At 34.0% G+C, this 16,854-nt stretch overlaps 1 protein-coding gene across 6 annotated transcripts; it reads right to left on the bottom strand.

Annotated features, from left to right (window-relative positions):
- Positions 1 to 7,447: 7,447 nt before the first annotated feature.
- LOC133681100 (retinoblastoma-related protein) lies at positions 7,448 to 15,193 on the bottom strand. Of its 6 annotated transcripts, none has more exons than XM_062104199.1 (19): positions 14,867 to 15,193; positions 14,301 to 14,462; positions 14,088 to 14,192; positions 13,843 to 13,985; positions 13,658 to 13,754; positions 13,498 to 13,544; positions 12,812 to 13,010; positions 12,346 to 12,412; positions 12,055 to 12,234; positions 11,712 to 11,971; positions 10,724 to 11,600; positions 10,485 to 10,641; positions 10,310 to 10,382; positions 8,953 to 9,132; positions 8,740 to 8,859; positions 8,518 to 8,662; positions 8,297 to 8,409; positions 7,898 to 8,013; positions 7,448 to 7,807 (listed from the first exon to the last, which is right to left on the bottom strand). In XM_062104199.1, exons 2-19 carry the CDS (start codon positions 14,436 to 14,438, stop codon positions 7,660 to 7,662), a joined length of 3,165 nt encoding a protein of 1,054 aa, XP_061960183.1. In that variant the 5' UTR covers positions 14,439 to 14,462; positions 14,867 to 15,193; the 3' UTR covers positions 7,448 to 7,659. The 6 variants fall into 6 exon arrangements, with proteins under 6 accessions (XP_061960183.1, XP_061960182.1, XP_061960184.1 ...); XM_062104198.1 differs by having other exon boundaries at positions 14,301 to 14,446; XM_062104200.1 differs by having other exon boundaries at positions 8,533 to 8,662; positions 14,301 to 14,446.
- Positions 15,194 to 16,854: the final 1,661 nt, after the last annotated feature.

The raw sequence follows: 16,854 nt of genomic DNA, 5'->3' as shown, positions 1-16,854 counted from the left end.
TATGCATTTGTAGTAAAAAAAGGGGATGCATGCTGGTTATCCTAAACTTTAGATATGGCATAATGCGTGCTTCTACGTAATATTTAGAGCATGGAGGGATCTCATGTCAAGGCATCTATGTTATAGTCGAAGTTAAGGATATTTCGGACATAGAGTTTGTTATTATGACCAGTACTTGGTTGTTGGTTTCGTTGGCTTTGGTAAACGAGTGTTGCCGGAAAAGAAGATAATTAAATTGACCGAGTCAAAGGCTCCTCGAATAATTCCAACTCTCCGAGATAAAAAAAAAATCAATGACAGTTAACAAAAGGCAAATATCAAAGAGATACGACAGCAAGAAGTGCCGTAGTGCAATAAAAATGAGGCAAAAATGGGTGTGGATGTTGGCGGTGACTTCAGCTTTGGTTAACAAGTGGTGACATTGTCATGGTTGTTTGAAGGAAGAGATGATTGGTCTCTTGGAGATCAAAGCGTGGATCAATCAACCATGGCTACAAAAAATCCCTTTTCCTTATCTCATATCTGTATAAATTGGTATCAAAATACAATGATTATTGATGATTATTTGCTAGCAAATATTCTTTATAACAACCATAGCTAGAAAAGGTTATAAAACATGATGAGATTATGTAAAAGAAAATGAGGAGGTTTCCTAGAGAAAAAAACATTTAGAAATCAATGTGTTATTTCCATTCATATGAATTGCTGTCATTCGAAACCCTAAAAATGAGATCTATGATGAAATAACCTCTACAGAGGTATTGTGTTATAAATTCACAATAAAGCAGAAAGGCGTTACATTAAGAACCTATAATGAGGAGGTTTGTATAAAGATATTAAGGACCCTCTATAGGGTGGCTCACACATAAAAAAAGTATTCTTCATGAAAGATAATTTCTAACTGAAGACCAAACTTGGGAACAAGTTTTTTTTAACCCAGAGAAATTGATGTAAGAACTTTTTTAGAAAAACAAATATTTTTCTTAGTTAATTTTATTTCTTTCTATTTTTATTCTCGTATTTTTTATTATAATGCTTTTCTAGTTTTTTTTCCTATATAAAAGATTGTATTTTGATAAATAGAAATATAAAAAAATAAAATTAAATATTTTGAGAGTCTTTTCATAATTATAATGTTATTATTAGTTCTTCGGGATTTTAACTTCTAATAAAAATCCCTTATCTTTCACTCTCGTCCGCATCAAATTTGCAAAGGATTTGACATTAGGGGATTTGTATCTCAATGCATCCTTGATTCTGCCTTTCAAAGAATGGAAGAGTGTCGACTTATTTTTTAGAATAGTTTAGTTGGTTGCTCTGAGAATCAAGGTTTCGTGTATCCTCTATTCTTATATTTCAAAATGTCGATGCACGTGCTGTAAACTTTGTACTGATAAATGGATGGTGTATGTTGTTGTAAGTTGGGAAGTCTCATCATCAAAGTTGAGAGAACCGGATCGAGGTCATTGCTATAAACTTAAATGACAACAATTTTTCATGTCTGGGGAGGCTTTCATCTGTCAGAACCTTGGGTCTGTCAGGAAATATTCTGACAGTACCAGCTGCTTAAGGGGAAGGCATTGCTCATCAGACGCCTTCCCTTATTTGATTCTTGCCTAAAACATGCCTGTTCTGTTTCTCACAGGACTCCGTAAAATGACCAGCTTAGATGACAAGATTCACCATGATTCCTTCCAAGAATCAATCACCTTGTTTTTTTTTTTTATAAGCAGAAGAATAAGGCCTAAGAAGGTGGCACAGAGCAACCCAGACGGGCGACAGAAGATACCACAGAGCCAAGATTTGGCAGTCAAAATAAAACAAAACCAGAGATTGCAGTCATTGAGTACAGATAGAGGTTTATCTTATCCCCAAGTTCATGACTTCGTTAAGCCATGAACTTTGTATCCCATAGACTTTTAATGATTTTAAAACTCCAGCCAAATCGGACAAGTCGGAATACACTTCTTCAACTGAAAAACACTTCAGACAAGTCGGAATAGGAAGCTTTAGCAGCCATGAAATCTTCTTCATCGAAAGGTGGGCAAGCAAGCCCCGCGTCTTCTTCCTCCTCCTCCTCCTCCTCCTCCTCTACAAAGTCTTGAAAATATTCTCTTTCTCAGCCCCCATTAATGTAGACACAGTCTGTGAATTCTTCATGTTTATATATTATCCCAACAATTACAGCAATGAGAAAACTAATCATGTCAGATCACACATAAGATCTCTTTTCAAATACTCTAGTAAGTTCTGTTTTGGAAATAAATCAAAGCTTCCATATGAACAACGTATCACTGATCCAAAAATAGGGATTAGTGGATAAAGAAGAATACTTGCAATAAATCTGGACGCAGATAAAAATTAATCTAGGAAGCAGCGAATGATAATAGAAGGAAAAGCAAGTATACCAAGCAGTAAGTAGGGTAAAAGGATAGCTTTTGTAGAAAGAACTCAGTTTCTGAATTTGTTGGAAAAACTTCTAAAAACTCGTTTGTTTTTGTGTTTTAAAAGTATTTTTAAAAAAAAATTAAAAAAAAATTATTTGTTTTAAAATAATTTTTTTATGTTTTTTAGATCGTTTTGACGTATTCATATAAAAAAGATTTTAAAATATATTATTTTGATACATCTATAAACAAAAAAATATTTTAAAAAACAATCATTACTACAATACCAAACAATTTCATCTATGCCTTAATTTTGAGTTTTGTCTATATCATTAGCGTCTCTATCTCTATATTTTTATTTTTTTTATTGTCTTTATGTTTATAATAGATTACTTTAATAAATAAAAAATTCCAAAAACATTTAGATAGCTAGGTTTTTTTTATTTTTTTTTGCAAACATCAAAATATACCCCCATAGTATTTGAATGATATTAACTTTGCACCCAAATTGATTCTCATGTCAATTATATACCCATACTATATTTTGATGTCTTAATGAATCGTTTTCTTCAAATTATCACTGAAATCTCTCTAATAATCAATAATTTGGGTTTTGGGACATTTATGCTTCTTAATAACTAAAAAAAATAGCAAATTGATGCAAGAGCATTTTTTTATTTTATTTTATTTTATTTTCTAGTTTAGTTTAGATATTTTTATTTTTTTCTTCAATTTAGAACTTTATTTAATTTTGCATTTTTTTTTTAATAGGAAGAAAACCTAGCTACCTCTAATACCATGTGAAGAAAATACTGCTGATTTTTTATTGATAAAATGAGAAAGGTACAATATCGTGCAATATTAAACAAACGAACATAAAAAAATAATTATATGGGAAAATCTAAATCCTAATAATGAAGAAATTACTCTAAATCCCTATACAAGAAATCAAGAAATCTCAAATAGTTGCATCTTTTCGTTTCTGATCAGGTGACACCCTTCCATTTCCTGAGTCGATTTGTCTTTGCTGTTGTTTGCTTCTTGCTGCGACTTGTAGCAGGCTAGTGGCAACCAGCAAAACTCTTGAACTTGGGTGTAAAACCACTGCGATACTTAACAGGTCTGCATTTCTCTCGAGGAACTTGAGGCAATTCTGATATGCTAAGAACTTGAATCTGTTTCCTCTTTTTCTCTGTGATCGCAAGGAAAGCAAAAACATGAGAATAATATATATTGAGATCTTACAGTACAAAAACAAGGTGCATTGCATGTAAGGAAACTAAAATAAAGATGTGGGAAATTTAAAAGTCACCAACCCTTCGCAATTTGCTCGTATCTTTCGTGAAATTTCCTTTTGGCCAAATTAATCTTCTCCTCTTGGGAGACTCCATCACCGATTGCAGCTTTTGTCGATGTCTTCTTAGACTCGATGATTTTAGCTTTTGTTTCGGTATTTGTATCTTTACAAGCATTAATGTCCTTGTGCCTGTACACCTCCTCTAAAACCTTCATGTCCTTGCCTTTACCATGCCTCTTCTGCTTGATCTGTACTGCACTGAGGTTTCCTGAAGATCCTTCGACTCTTTCCGCACCTGATCAAAACGAGTCAAATCAAATTAGTTGAAACGAAAACCATTATAAAAAATCAAGCACACCAGGAAGCTAGGTAGACATGTATGGCTTACTTTTACGATCATCGTGGACACTACTGAAAAACAATTCTTCAGACAAGTCAAAGTAGGAAGCTTCAGCAGCCATGAGATCTTCTTCATCGAAAGGAGGGAAAGCAAGCCCCACGTATTCTTCTTCTTCTTCCACCAAGTCTTGAAATCTTTTTCTTTTCTCGGCCCTCATCGCAGGCACAGTCTGTGAGTTCTTCATGTTTATATACTATCCCAGCAATCACTGCAATGATAAATTTAATCATTTCAAGATCATGTATAAGATTTCTTTTCATTACTCTTCAAGTTCTGTTTTGAAATAATATTCAAAGCTTCTATTTATTACACAACATATCTATTCATCCAAGAATAGGGCAACATGTTTTTATCCAAAACTAGGGCAAGATATGATTTCTTTTATAAAACTTTGAAGCAACAATATTTTCGCATCTGTCCCGTCAAAATTATTTCGACCCTACTTTCCTAAGCCTTCATGTGTAACCTTAGTGATCAATGTAACCCTTCTAATACGTACCAAATTAAGCTCCTAATCATATGTCTATGATCGGTGCTATTGTCTAAGCTATGGCTAGCTACTTCAACCTGAATAGTTTCATGTTTGTCGACAGATCATAAGATCGGAAGAATATGTTGTATAGTGGCATGCATGAATCTCAATGGTTAGTTTCTAAAACTTGACATGGGAATTATAGCATGTGAATAGTTATTGAGAAATCTAACAAGAAGAGATTGAGAAGTAGAGAAGAATACTTACAGTAGTAAACTTGCAGGGAGGTTAGATTAATCTAGGGAGCGAATGATATTACAAATGGTAAGCAGGCTAAAGGATATATAGCTTCTGTGCGAAGAAAACTCTGTTTCCGAATTTGCAATGGATAGATTCTGTTAGGGTTCGAAGGTGGTTAGCGGGTTTGGGTGTGCTTTCGTATATTTTTTTTATTTTTTATTACAGTTTGGTCCCTTGTAGAAAACGATTCTTAATCAATTTCCTCTATTTTGTAACCATATTTTTTAGCATTTTTATCTCTATAACAGATTGATTCAATAATTAAATAAATAAATCCAAGAACTTTTAGATATCTATTTTGTTTTTTGGCATGCATCAAAATATACCCCCATATTATTTGAATAGTACTATTAATGTTGCACCCAATTTTATCTCCGGAATATATATTTTGCTCTCTTAATTGCAACTTCTGCTTTGATTATTTAATGAAAAAAGGTTAGGTTCTCTGCAAATGATTTCATTTCTTACAAAGAAAAAGGAGGAAAAAGTACAATTTAGATGCGATAAGGATGGAAAGTCACGAAACAGATGGAAAGCCTTAAAATAGATGGAAGCTCTTAATTAAATAAAGAATATGAGGATAAAATTGATATAGAAAAGTTTTTGTTGGTAAAATATTTGAGGCTATCTTGGATTTTTTAAAATTAAAAAACATTCATTATTATGTATTGTTGAATCATCATGGTTAAAGTTCGCAAAGGAGGACATGTTCATGGTGGATGAGGATGGAGGATTGTTCATATAGGAGCAGGTTCTGCCCCGTAATTGTTAAGTTCAAAAACTCAGGATTCAGTTCTCTGAGTGGTAGGATCAGTTGAAGCGATCTCGCAAGAGGCATGGCAAGCCTAAGATTTATGAATGGGAGAAGATGTAAGAGAAAATAAAAGACTACTGTAAAACTCGATTAAAATCGGTAAAATCAAATCGATTTTATGAGTTTGACCGATTTTGATTGAGTTTGATCGATTTCGAGTTTTAACCCGCAAAAATTAAAAAATTTACTGTCTCCCTGTTCGAGTCCCCTGACACTCTACTACATAGTCCTCACTCCCTAGTCTCCCCTTTCTCCGTTGCCCAAATCTCAAATTTTTAATCTTAGTAGACTAACACCAGCATTAGAGGATCTTGGGTATGAGAAAACCTTATACTGTATTTTAGACCGGGAAGGCATGATTGCAGGATCGAAACCATGGGAAGACAGAGGTAGATGGTGAGGAATCAAAGGAGTAAAATAAGAGATAGAAATACTTATATAGAGAGAAATACTGTGTTTTAGACTAACCATTTGTTAACTATAAAAGGAGACAACAAAGACTCAGAGAGAACTTGAAATACATATCTTGCTTGGTGGGATATTTGGACATCATTTCTAGGACTTGTTACTAACATAAAAAAGTGGAAGGTAAGGTGGCATGAGATTAAATTAATGTTATTTTATACGTTTTTGTTCTCGTTGTCACGAGTTCACTGTATTGGTTTCTGTTAATTTTTTTTTTTGAAGTTGGTGATATACCTTAGAATGTTATATCATCTCACTAGTTGTCCGCAGTGTATTTCAAGACTTGTCCTATAGAAAATGTCTGAAGCTCTATCAATAAAACATAATTGTTCAATCTTATTTTTTTTTCTTTTTGTATTTTTAAGTTATCTAAACCATGTATGAATTTTTATATGAATTATGTATTTTAAGGTGTTTGGACATTTGTATTGTTTATTTCACTTTTATTTTAATTGTGTTATATTATTATCTACTACTTGACTGAAATTGTCAATATATAATTAGTTAAATTATTTTTCTTGTTATTTTACGATTTTACGATCCGAGTTTATATCGTATATTTCGTATCATGTTAAAAAAATAGTTTTGACAACCTTCATCATGACCGTTTTGTACAGCTGAGATAGAATCAACGGATCTTGTTCAACTACTTTGCCTTGGAAACTATGGACAAAGTTTTTTTTTAATGGTTAGGAAATACCTAATTTTTAGAGCTTATTTGGTAGTGTGGTTGTGGGTGCTTTTCAAATAACTTTTCGTGTCAAAATACATGCCAATGATATTTTTTTTATTTTTTAAAAATTATTTTTGACATCAGCATATCAAAATGATCCAAAACATACAAACCATATTAAATTTTAGCAAAAAAAAATAATTATTTTAAAAACACAGGTTGAACCGCGTTCCTAAACAATGCCTATAATCAAATACAGCTGGATTGGAAATCAGCTAATTACGTAGGTAATGATTTGCGAAGAGAAACAGAATAAATTCGCAAATGATCCGACCATGTTCGTCATGATAGCTGATGTTCTTAGATAGATTGTTCGCTATTGTAAATTTCTTCTTTACCTTATCCTAAGCTACTGCTTTACTTGAACTCACTTTGTTTTTCTTTCCTAGCCACCCTCTAAATGGCTAGCTTTCATGAATAATATTTCCCTATTACCATTAGAAGAAAATGAAATAAAACAAGAACCGTTGAAGGAAGTCAGTGTTTACAGTAACTGCACAGTTCAGAAAGGCTACATCCGGCAGAGAGAGATCTTTCTATCAGAACATTACGAAATCAACCTGAGGTTATACAAGCAGCAGCAAAAATAGTAAATTTTATTAGATTAGTTGGAACCTATTCTATTCAATAACTGGGTGCGCTAACAAACATACAAAAGACATGGGGGTGATGGCATGCATTATACAACTCGCTGCTCGTACATTGCCCCGAGTCACAAACTTCTAAGTATAAATAAGCATACGAAGAAATGGATGGAGAACTAGGATGTACAAAGTATGCCACGGTTTGAATTAGGAGTCAGACTGCTCAGATTTCAAAGCTGCACCCGGTGTAGATGCACAATTCCCATTTTGAAGGCCGAGGCTGTTGGCCACCATAGAATCACTAACCAACCCAACATCATTATCCAAGTTGAGGGTTCCTCTGGCCTTCCGGTTACTGATGAGGATGATATAAAAGCATCGGTTAAATAGAACAAAGAAGAAATAATCTCGTATTGTAAACGTTGTTGCAATAAGGAAAGCATACCCGTTCAGGCGGTTATTGATAGCATTTAGGTCTTTTGAAGGGCTCTGGTAAGCATGGGTGCTCTCTCCAACACAAGCATAATAGCTTTTTGAGCTATTTGAGATTAAAGCATCCATCTAGAGTCAGTGGAAAAAAAAAATACAGATTACATGGATGCAAAGGGAACAGGGAATTATCAAAGTTCAATATTTGTCTGTCTTGACATTCAAGAAAGCAAGCTTCACATAGGCCATAGAACTTCCAAGTCGGTGGAAAAATTAATAGGGAGTCATCAAACTTTCCCCACGTGCTTGCTTCATTTGTACTGACAGGCTGGTCTCATATGCAATGTTGGGTAATCCTTTAGCAAGGAGATAGAGACAAAAGTAGAATTGAAATGGTTGGAAAATTGAGAAGTACCTTGGATGACCGCAATGGAGAGACATACACATTATGCGCTGACGATACTTTCTTAGGAGACATATCAGGGAGACTTGGAAAAGGTGATACTTTAGGTGATGCAGGACATTGACCTTGTTGGGCAGGAGAGAAAAGAGAGGCATGTTAAGCAATGGCTTAACTGCAAATGCAAAGAACTGCAACTATAGATACAGAAAAGTTCTTAAAAAAAAAAACTATACCATCTTTATTATTACCAACTTCAGGAACATTACTAGCTTTCACAGTTGTTCCAGCAGAACCAACATCCACCAGTAAAGGCTTTGCAGCCGGGATAAAAATTTCATTGTAAAATGTAATAATATCCACATGATCCTGCCCCGTTCTCTGTTTTCAGACAATTCAAATGATTAAACATCCCCACAATACATTACTACAACAAGAGTGGAGAAAAGTCAACATACCCCATTATGGCGTGCAGATGACCAATCCACAAACACACTGCGGAAAACTAGTGTTTTACAATGTGGCTGCCTCCTATAATTGTATATAATTTCCCTGAAGGTCAGATTCAATTTAGAAATCTGCAGGCAAAAACATGATGGGGTAAGAGAAGTAGAAATAAATGGACAATTACATGGCAGGCAACAAACTCTCATGAGTTACTAGCAGCAAACCTTTGCAACTCCATAGAAACAGCAAAGAATGATCTGGTCAATATGACGGTTGAAGAAGAGAGATGTCTGGTGGCTTAGTATAAGTTGAAAAAGACGATAGACATTTTCTCTAATATGCTGCTGAGACGGTTGTAGCTTTTCAATCATACCATTAATTCTGACAGCAGCCAACTTATTAATCTAGGAAGGACAAGAAATATGCAACATGTAAGAGTGACAACCTAGAGAGATAATAAAGCAACAGAATTATTGTAATCAAATTCCAAAGTGATGCCAAGTGGCAAAATGGCCATCAAGAAGAACTACTTCAGAGCAATATATTAGTAATTTACACCTTGAAGGCACTAGAGTGGAACTTAACAATCCTAACATAGGGGCAATAGTAACCACGACCTTAATATCCAACAAATGTCATCAACACCCTTAACAAAAGAGGTTAAGGTTAATGGCAATCATCACTTTGGCATATCCATTAATTTAAACTTTATACTGGATATACATCAATCAAAAAATTAAAATATGTGAAAATGTCCCAAGGAAAAAAGTAAGTTGAACTACTCTAATTTGAGTTTGAAGCCATGAGATGCCTTCACAATCTATGAAATAGCCAATCCAGCTGAGTTCAAGGTTCCTAGATGCTGTTTTGAACCAAGTTTTCAGCTCTTGAAACATGGCTTGGCCATAAACAACAAGGAGATCAGCTAATCCCAGCTTTGTTATAAACCTTAAATTCATTGAATGTTGCAGGTAAAAGTCAAAATTGATCAAGATATGAATTCACATTAATCAGTGGTGACTACTGGAGGTAAATCTGATAGCCATGTAGAAGGAAGAGAAAGACAGTAAATTTGGAGTAGCATGTACTATTTGTTAGCACATTTTTAGTGAACTAGCAACTTTTTGACGGAGTTAATACCAATGTATTAGAGTACATGTTCTGGTACAGTTTGTTGAATTCATTAAAGTGAAATAATACAACTCCTTTCTCTCTCCCTCTCCCTCTCTCTCTCTCTCTCTCTCTCTCTCTCTATCTCTCTCTATTCCCTTCTTTTTATCATCAATCTTTCCCTAATTTCTTCTCTGCTGTGCCTGTACCCTATCAATCACACATTGGAAATTGCAAGTGTGACAGTTCTGAGGATAAAGACATGCTAAATAACTGACCGAGAATACTTCTTCACATGGCTTCCTAGAATAGTGGCTCTAAAGACACCTCCCTACACAGCTCTTCATAACAAATGAACAGAAAGAAGGGCCAGCAAATTCAAAATTATACACATTTGGAACCTAAAAACTTATCTTATTTTTTCAAGCAGGTCAAACAATGAAAATTACAAATTAAAACAGTGTCTACTACCTTCGTAAAAAAAACATTGATCCCAGTTTCTGCACATGTTTCCCCTCCTCCTCCAGGGTTTGGACGTGTTGGACTGTAACAATTAGAAAGGCACAGAACTCAAAATTGGAAAATAGAAAACACAGATAGACTGCATATATACCACTTTGTATCCCCTAAAACTACCAAACCTTACCTGGCAAAGGCAGACTGCAAAGGAGGAGGTGGTAGCTTTGATTTAAGATTACCCAATAGGCGGTCTTTCACTGGTGATGTGAAGGAATTTCGCTCTACCAACACACTTCGGAAGTCTGTGCAAGGTCTCTTTGGAGACCTGAGATCTCCATTCTGACCTGAAAAATTGATACACGACCCATGTATAAGTGATATTTCTAAAACTCTCCCAGTAAAAGAAAAAAGATGAGAAGACTTCACCTGATCCTGGAGAAGTCTCGTGCTTTTGCACAGGAGGCAAGCATCCAGATGAAAAATTAATATGCATGGCAATTGCATCCAATGATGGCATTGGTTCTGCTAATGATCCAAGTCGATTTATCTCTGCAGAAAGAGCCGGTCTTGCAACTGTCAAAGAATTGTAGAGTGAGGATCCTTTTTCCCACACCATGCTATCCAAAAGTCGCTCTTCCAAGGAATTCAAATGCCGTCTCAACTCCCGTGGGAGGGACTCCTCATGCCTAATGAAACTCTCTATCACCTTGCTAAGATCAAAAGCTGTAATGCCTGTTCTCTCCAAAACTGCAGGAAACAACATTGTCACTGTCTTATAAGTTGCCACAACTAGCTCAGCAGAACACGCTAGCATGCATCTATGGAACCTCTCATTAGTTAATAAAGAGGTCAAGTTAGTTGCATGCAGTATTTGGGCCTCTGCTGTGCACATTGATTCCAAAACCCTGTAATATAACTTGAGTGCCTCCAATCTTCTTTGTTCTGCCCATATGTTGTCCATTAGGTTTGTACTTTGCAGACTTCCATTCACACAGCGTTCTCCAAGAGAACTACTTGGAAATATAGCCTCCAATATTATTTGTGCTCTACGAATGACATCATTAGTTACATCCTTATCACATGACACCAGGAAGCGCTCCAACTGTGCTGAGGGTTTTGATGGAAGTGGGGAAATGATGGTCCGAAGCCACTTTGCAGTTGTCATTGCAGTGCTTACAGGTGTGGCTGCCATCTTCGAGTTTGCACTACCAGGAATTCCATTTGCATGAGATGCAGGAGAACGATGAGGAGATAGTGGACTTGTGATTGTCTTTGTTGGTGAGGATATTAAATCAAATTTTCTCTACACAAACATATAGATGATCCTATGAGATCAAATTTTGACAGAACAGGGGAATATCATAAATTATTTTAACAATATGTGTTCATATATGCATTCTGCATCAAAATTCACCTTGGCACCAGTTATATTCAAGGAACCTGCAGATACGCTCCCTGAACCAAGTAAGCTGTCCTCCTCGTTAATAAACACCCTCTCGTCCAGTTCAGCCTTGTTACGAATTGCATCATCATAATCCTTCTCTAGAATATTCAAACTGGATTGCAGGGATGATTCCTCCATCAAATCTTCATAATAGATCAAACCATCTGCATCCAAGAGAACTTGAATCTCAGAGGGGGGGGAGAGAGAGAGAGAGTTGTGATGATATAGATCTGTATCCAAGACAACAAGATTTTCAGGGGAGAGGGGGAGAGTGGGAGTTGTCACAATCTAGATGGAATCATTTCAAACACACCTGGGTTGATATTCACTAGGTTTTCATTTTTATACTCAGAGGCCGAATGGGGCTTCTTCTTCAAGATATTGGCTATTAAATTATTGGTAGTTTCCATCGATTTCCTCAACACTTCTTCTGAGGTGTCATATTTATTGCAGAGTGAAGCGAGCAAATCAACACCTTTGTCTCCTTTCCTAACTGAAAAACACATAAAAAGAACAGGACTCCAATCAACAAGTTTCAAATATAGTTTCTCCCAGAAATTGAGGAGAAGATCTACCAAAACTGACAGAAGAGCCAGATCATTACCAAACCATTGAGAGTCATTGAAACTAAAATTTCTGAAGCGAACTGGAACATGTATAATCAGAACAGCCTGATGAATATTTGTGAAATTGAAGGAAAATGTTAATTGATATGAAATACTTCATGATCTTATAAAAGAAGACAAAAAAATGTTCAAGTCTTAAAAGTTACTACTGGAACAGATTCATGTAATGAAGCACTAAATACAAGACATGACTAACAAAACCGGAAACATTTTGTATGTATTATTTCATTTGCAGTGTTTCTTTCCATTATTCCTTTTAACAGACAAAAGACAAAAGGATTATTATTCCCAACATTTCTAACAATTCTTCTCTTGTATTGTATAAACTATAAAGGAGCAACACAATTTTTTTTTCTCAAAAAAAAAAAGTAATGCTTGTGCCTCTTGATTTTAATCAAGCTAGCAATCTAGTATTTGTTGATGAAGTATAGTAACATAACTCACCAGTACAGAAACCAGACCATTTGTGCAAGTGACCAGATCTTTAAAACGGCTGAATGCATGTACCCGGAGAGCCAGAAACAGCAACCACCCAAAACGATGGTGGTCTGATACATGTGTTGCTTCATTGGATATTGCTGGCTGTTTATCAGAACTTGCATCACTTGTCAAGAAAAGTTCCCTGCATGCGCGCTTGTAGTGCCTTGTACCATGAAAAAAAGATATAATGCTATTCAGATTCAATAGCGATATGAAGAAGCAAAATTGCAATAAAAAAAGCAGCTTCATGGGATGTTGGGGAGTGAGGTAGCGGTTGCTTTTCAAAGTGCTTTTCGCTCGAAATGATTATTTTTTTATAAAATATTTTTTTTATTTTTAAAAAATTATTTTTGACATCAGCACATCAAAAGAATCTGAAAACACTAAAAAAATATTAATTTAAAGCAAAGAAAAAAAATCAATTTTTTTCAGAAGTGCTTTTGAAATGCAAAAACAAACAGGGCAAAGGTACTATTATCCTAGAGATATCAGAAGGAAAGCAAAATAAACCAGCAAATACGGCAAGTTTCCTGTAAACATAGTTCCTGTACTATTTTTTTAACCAAATAGTTCCTGCACTACAATCCACAAACAAGATAGATCTATAAACCAGCAAACACAGTAGTAAATGCAATTGGAACAACAGCCACCTGCTTAAAATGCTCAAGTGCACAAAATTGGCTTGCAACTCCTTTGCCTGGTAGAAGAGAAACAAACAGAGAAACAAACATAAAACAATGAATTCTGTCTTAGATAAATACACAAGACAATACAAATAAAAGGGAATGTTAATCTCAACCATATCAATACCTCAAGTCTGTTCTCCCAGTCTGCACCATATATATTGCTTAAGATTGGACCAGCCTTGACAATAAAATGGGGTAGCTCTTTAAAGAAGTCCACGATGCTGCAAGATATTAATCAAGATGATTAAAATTAGAAAAATTCAGAATGAAAAGCTACTTAAATTCAGATGGATTAAAAAAGTAACGCACTTCAGCTTTGCTAATCTCAATATTTGGCATAAAGTAAGCCCAGGATCATCAGACTTCTGCTGTGCATCATCTCTATTCTTCTCACTCAACCTCTTAACAGAGTACGAAACAAATGCAAACCAAAACCTCTCTGCTTCTTCCGACTAACACATCAAATTTGAAACCAATTAGATCTTCAGCCTTTTATCATGAAAAACAACAGCAAAAATACATAAATAATATAAATGAGAATATAAAATATGTACCGTGCCATTCCCAATAGATGAAACATTTGTCATCAAAAGATGTTTCGTGTCTTTGAAAAGCTTAATAGCCTGTGTACAAGTGTTCTCATCCAATGCTAATCCACTCTGCCATCAGATCCCATTTTAAATTCCAAATCAACAAACTTAAGTGAATAAATAACTAAAAACAAATATGACACACTCGAAAAAAAAAGCATGCTAAGGATCTTATACCTTGCAAAAGTCAGAAAATCGAACTTCAACCGCATCACTATACCCTTTCACAGTTTCCCCTCCATCATTACTTGAATGACTGGTTGTCATAACTGTAGTTTTGTTTTCTTCCATATTCTTCAGAGCAGCTGGACTCATTCAAAACCCTAATTAACACAAACACTACACTTGATTATAAAAAACTTAGCTCCTTTTCCATTCAATAAAAACTGAACTGAATAGATCCGATATTTAGCTAATTCCTTAGTCAACGCAACAAATCAACTAGAAATCTACCAAACCCAATAATTCAATTCCAAATCAGTTCCAACTTACACCCCAAATTTCAAAAAAACAAAAATTAACTTCTAAAACATGATTAGTAGCATTTAGTAACTACTATTCCAGCTCCCTTTAACCCAAAAACAAATCAAGAAAATTTTTAAGAAAAAAAAACAACTTTTAAATAATGTCAAGAAAACCCAATTTAGATCAAATTCAATTTAACCAAACAATTAAGCACGCACAAAAAAACATATATTAACCCAAAAGAAAATCAAATTTAAACAAGATAAAAGAAAACTTACAATACTTATCTCCAGATCTTTCAAATCTCACTGATCTGCAGATCCAACAACAAAACCTTCTACCTTTCAATTCCACAAGGAAAAAAAGCCACCGTTTTTACCAGATCGAATTCAAAAAACCACAAGACTTTGTTTAACTCGTGAAACCCTAAAAATTAAAAATTAAAAATTTCCCTCCTTCTTTCTCTCTCTATATCTCTCTGTTTCTCTCTCTCTCTCTCTCTCTGAGAGACCTCTTCTTGGGGAAACCCTTATCAGTCAGGCTCTCTCTCTATCTCCCTTTCTCTTTCTATCACTAGCGCGGGAAAATCTAACAAGGCTTTTTGACATACATACATGACATGGTGATATACATACATGGAGAACCAATGGGGACTTGACACGTTATGATAGTTAGGTTGTTTTACCGCCAAAATTTTCCCACCGTTACGAGATTCGCTTCGAGGTGAAGATTCGCCGTTACGGTAGGGTAACGGAGTTAATGGAAGATAGAGTTGCCTGTTAGGGTTTTTATTTTTATTTTTGGGGAATTGTGAACGGCCCACCCGTGTGGCTTGTAGCTGGTGGGGCCATTTTAAGGCTTTTGTTTTTGTTCTGCTTGTCGTTTTGTGCCAGTAGGTTAGTGAGATGGCACTGTGATCTCTCCTTCTGTTTTTTTTTTTAATTGTTATTAATTGTTATTTTAAATATTAAAGCCTTTGTGGTTTTTTTTTTTTTTGGTAAAACCACCGAGGTTAAAATTGATATCAATGTATTTATTTATTTTTGGAGATAGAAATAAAAACCGAAATTGAATGGTTAAACATATCATTAACATTAATATTAACATTAACATTAACATTAACTATTCAAATTAACACTTAACATTAACAATTAAAAAAACAACTAACAAATGAGAGGTTTTGACTTTTGACTTTACCTCCTCGTACAACATTAACGATACTTTAAAAAGTACCGGAAAATATTATAGATTTTTTAAAATTATATGATTTTTTTGATTTTTTGTTTTGTATGTCTTTTTTGTTGTTTTTTTCTTTTTTTTCTCATATTTTTTTTTGTTTTTTTTGGGCTTTACATGTTTTTTTTTCAAGATTGTCTTCTCTTTTTGTATTTTTTTTGTGTTTTTTTTAAATTATCCTTTTCAATTATTTTTTAATATGGAACTGATTGAAAATTTAATTCTATAGTTATTTTCTTTAAAACATTATGAATTATTATAATATTTTTCTACATAGCTTTTTTTATGAATTGTTTTTTTTTAAAAAAAATGGTCTTTGTCGATTTTGTTTCATAGTTTGTTCTTTAAAACACTGTTAATTGTTACAATATTTCCCTACATAGTTTTTGTTTTGCTACAGTGTTTCCTCACATGTTTTTTTCAAAATTATCTTTGTCGAATTTTTTTTAATATTGAGCTGGTTGAGAATTCAGATTTCCCCACTCCCAAATGCATTGTGGATTACAACAGTAATCAACAATACATTCCTCTTTTTTTCACTTTACTTTTGTTTTTTTCCCAAAATTATTTTTTTTATTTTACTTTTTAAATATTGAGCTGGTTAAAAATTTTGTTTTGTAATTTTTTTTCTTTAAAATACTGTAGATTGTTGCGGTGTTTTCCCACATAATTTTTCTATTTTTTTTCAAAATTATATTTGTCGATTTTTTTTAATATTGAGTTGATTAAAAATTTAGTTTTGTAATTTTTTTTCTTTAAAATATTGTTGATTGCTACAATGTTTCTTCACATGGTTTTTTTTTATAATTTTCTCCAAAATTATCTTTTTTATTTTATTTTTTAATATTGAGCTGTTAAAAATTACAGTTACAATATGTGAAGAAAGCACTGTAACTTTCCTCGCAGATTACTATGGATTGCTACAGTGTTTTTTCCCACATGGTTTTTTTCTATTTTGTTATGTTTTTTTCTAAAATTGTCTTTGTCAATTTTATTTTTTTAAATATTAAACTGGTTAAGAATTGTAATT

This window comes from Populus nigra, chromosome 1 (genome assembly GCF_951802175.1).
Source record: "Populus nigra chromosome 1, ddPopNigr1.1, whole genome shotgun sequence".
Lineage (NCBI taxonomy): Eukaryota > Viridiplantae > Streptophyta > Magnoliopsida > Malpighiales > Salicaceae > Populus > Populus nigra.
Note: the sequence above shows the minus strand (reverse complement) of the source record. Positions and strands in the feature narration are given on the sequence as shown.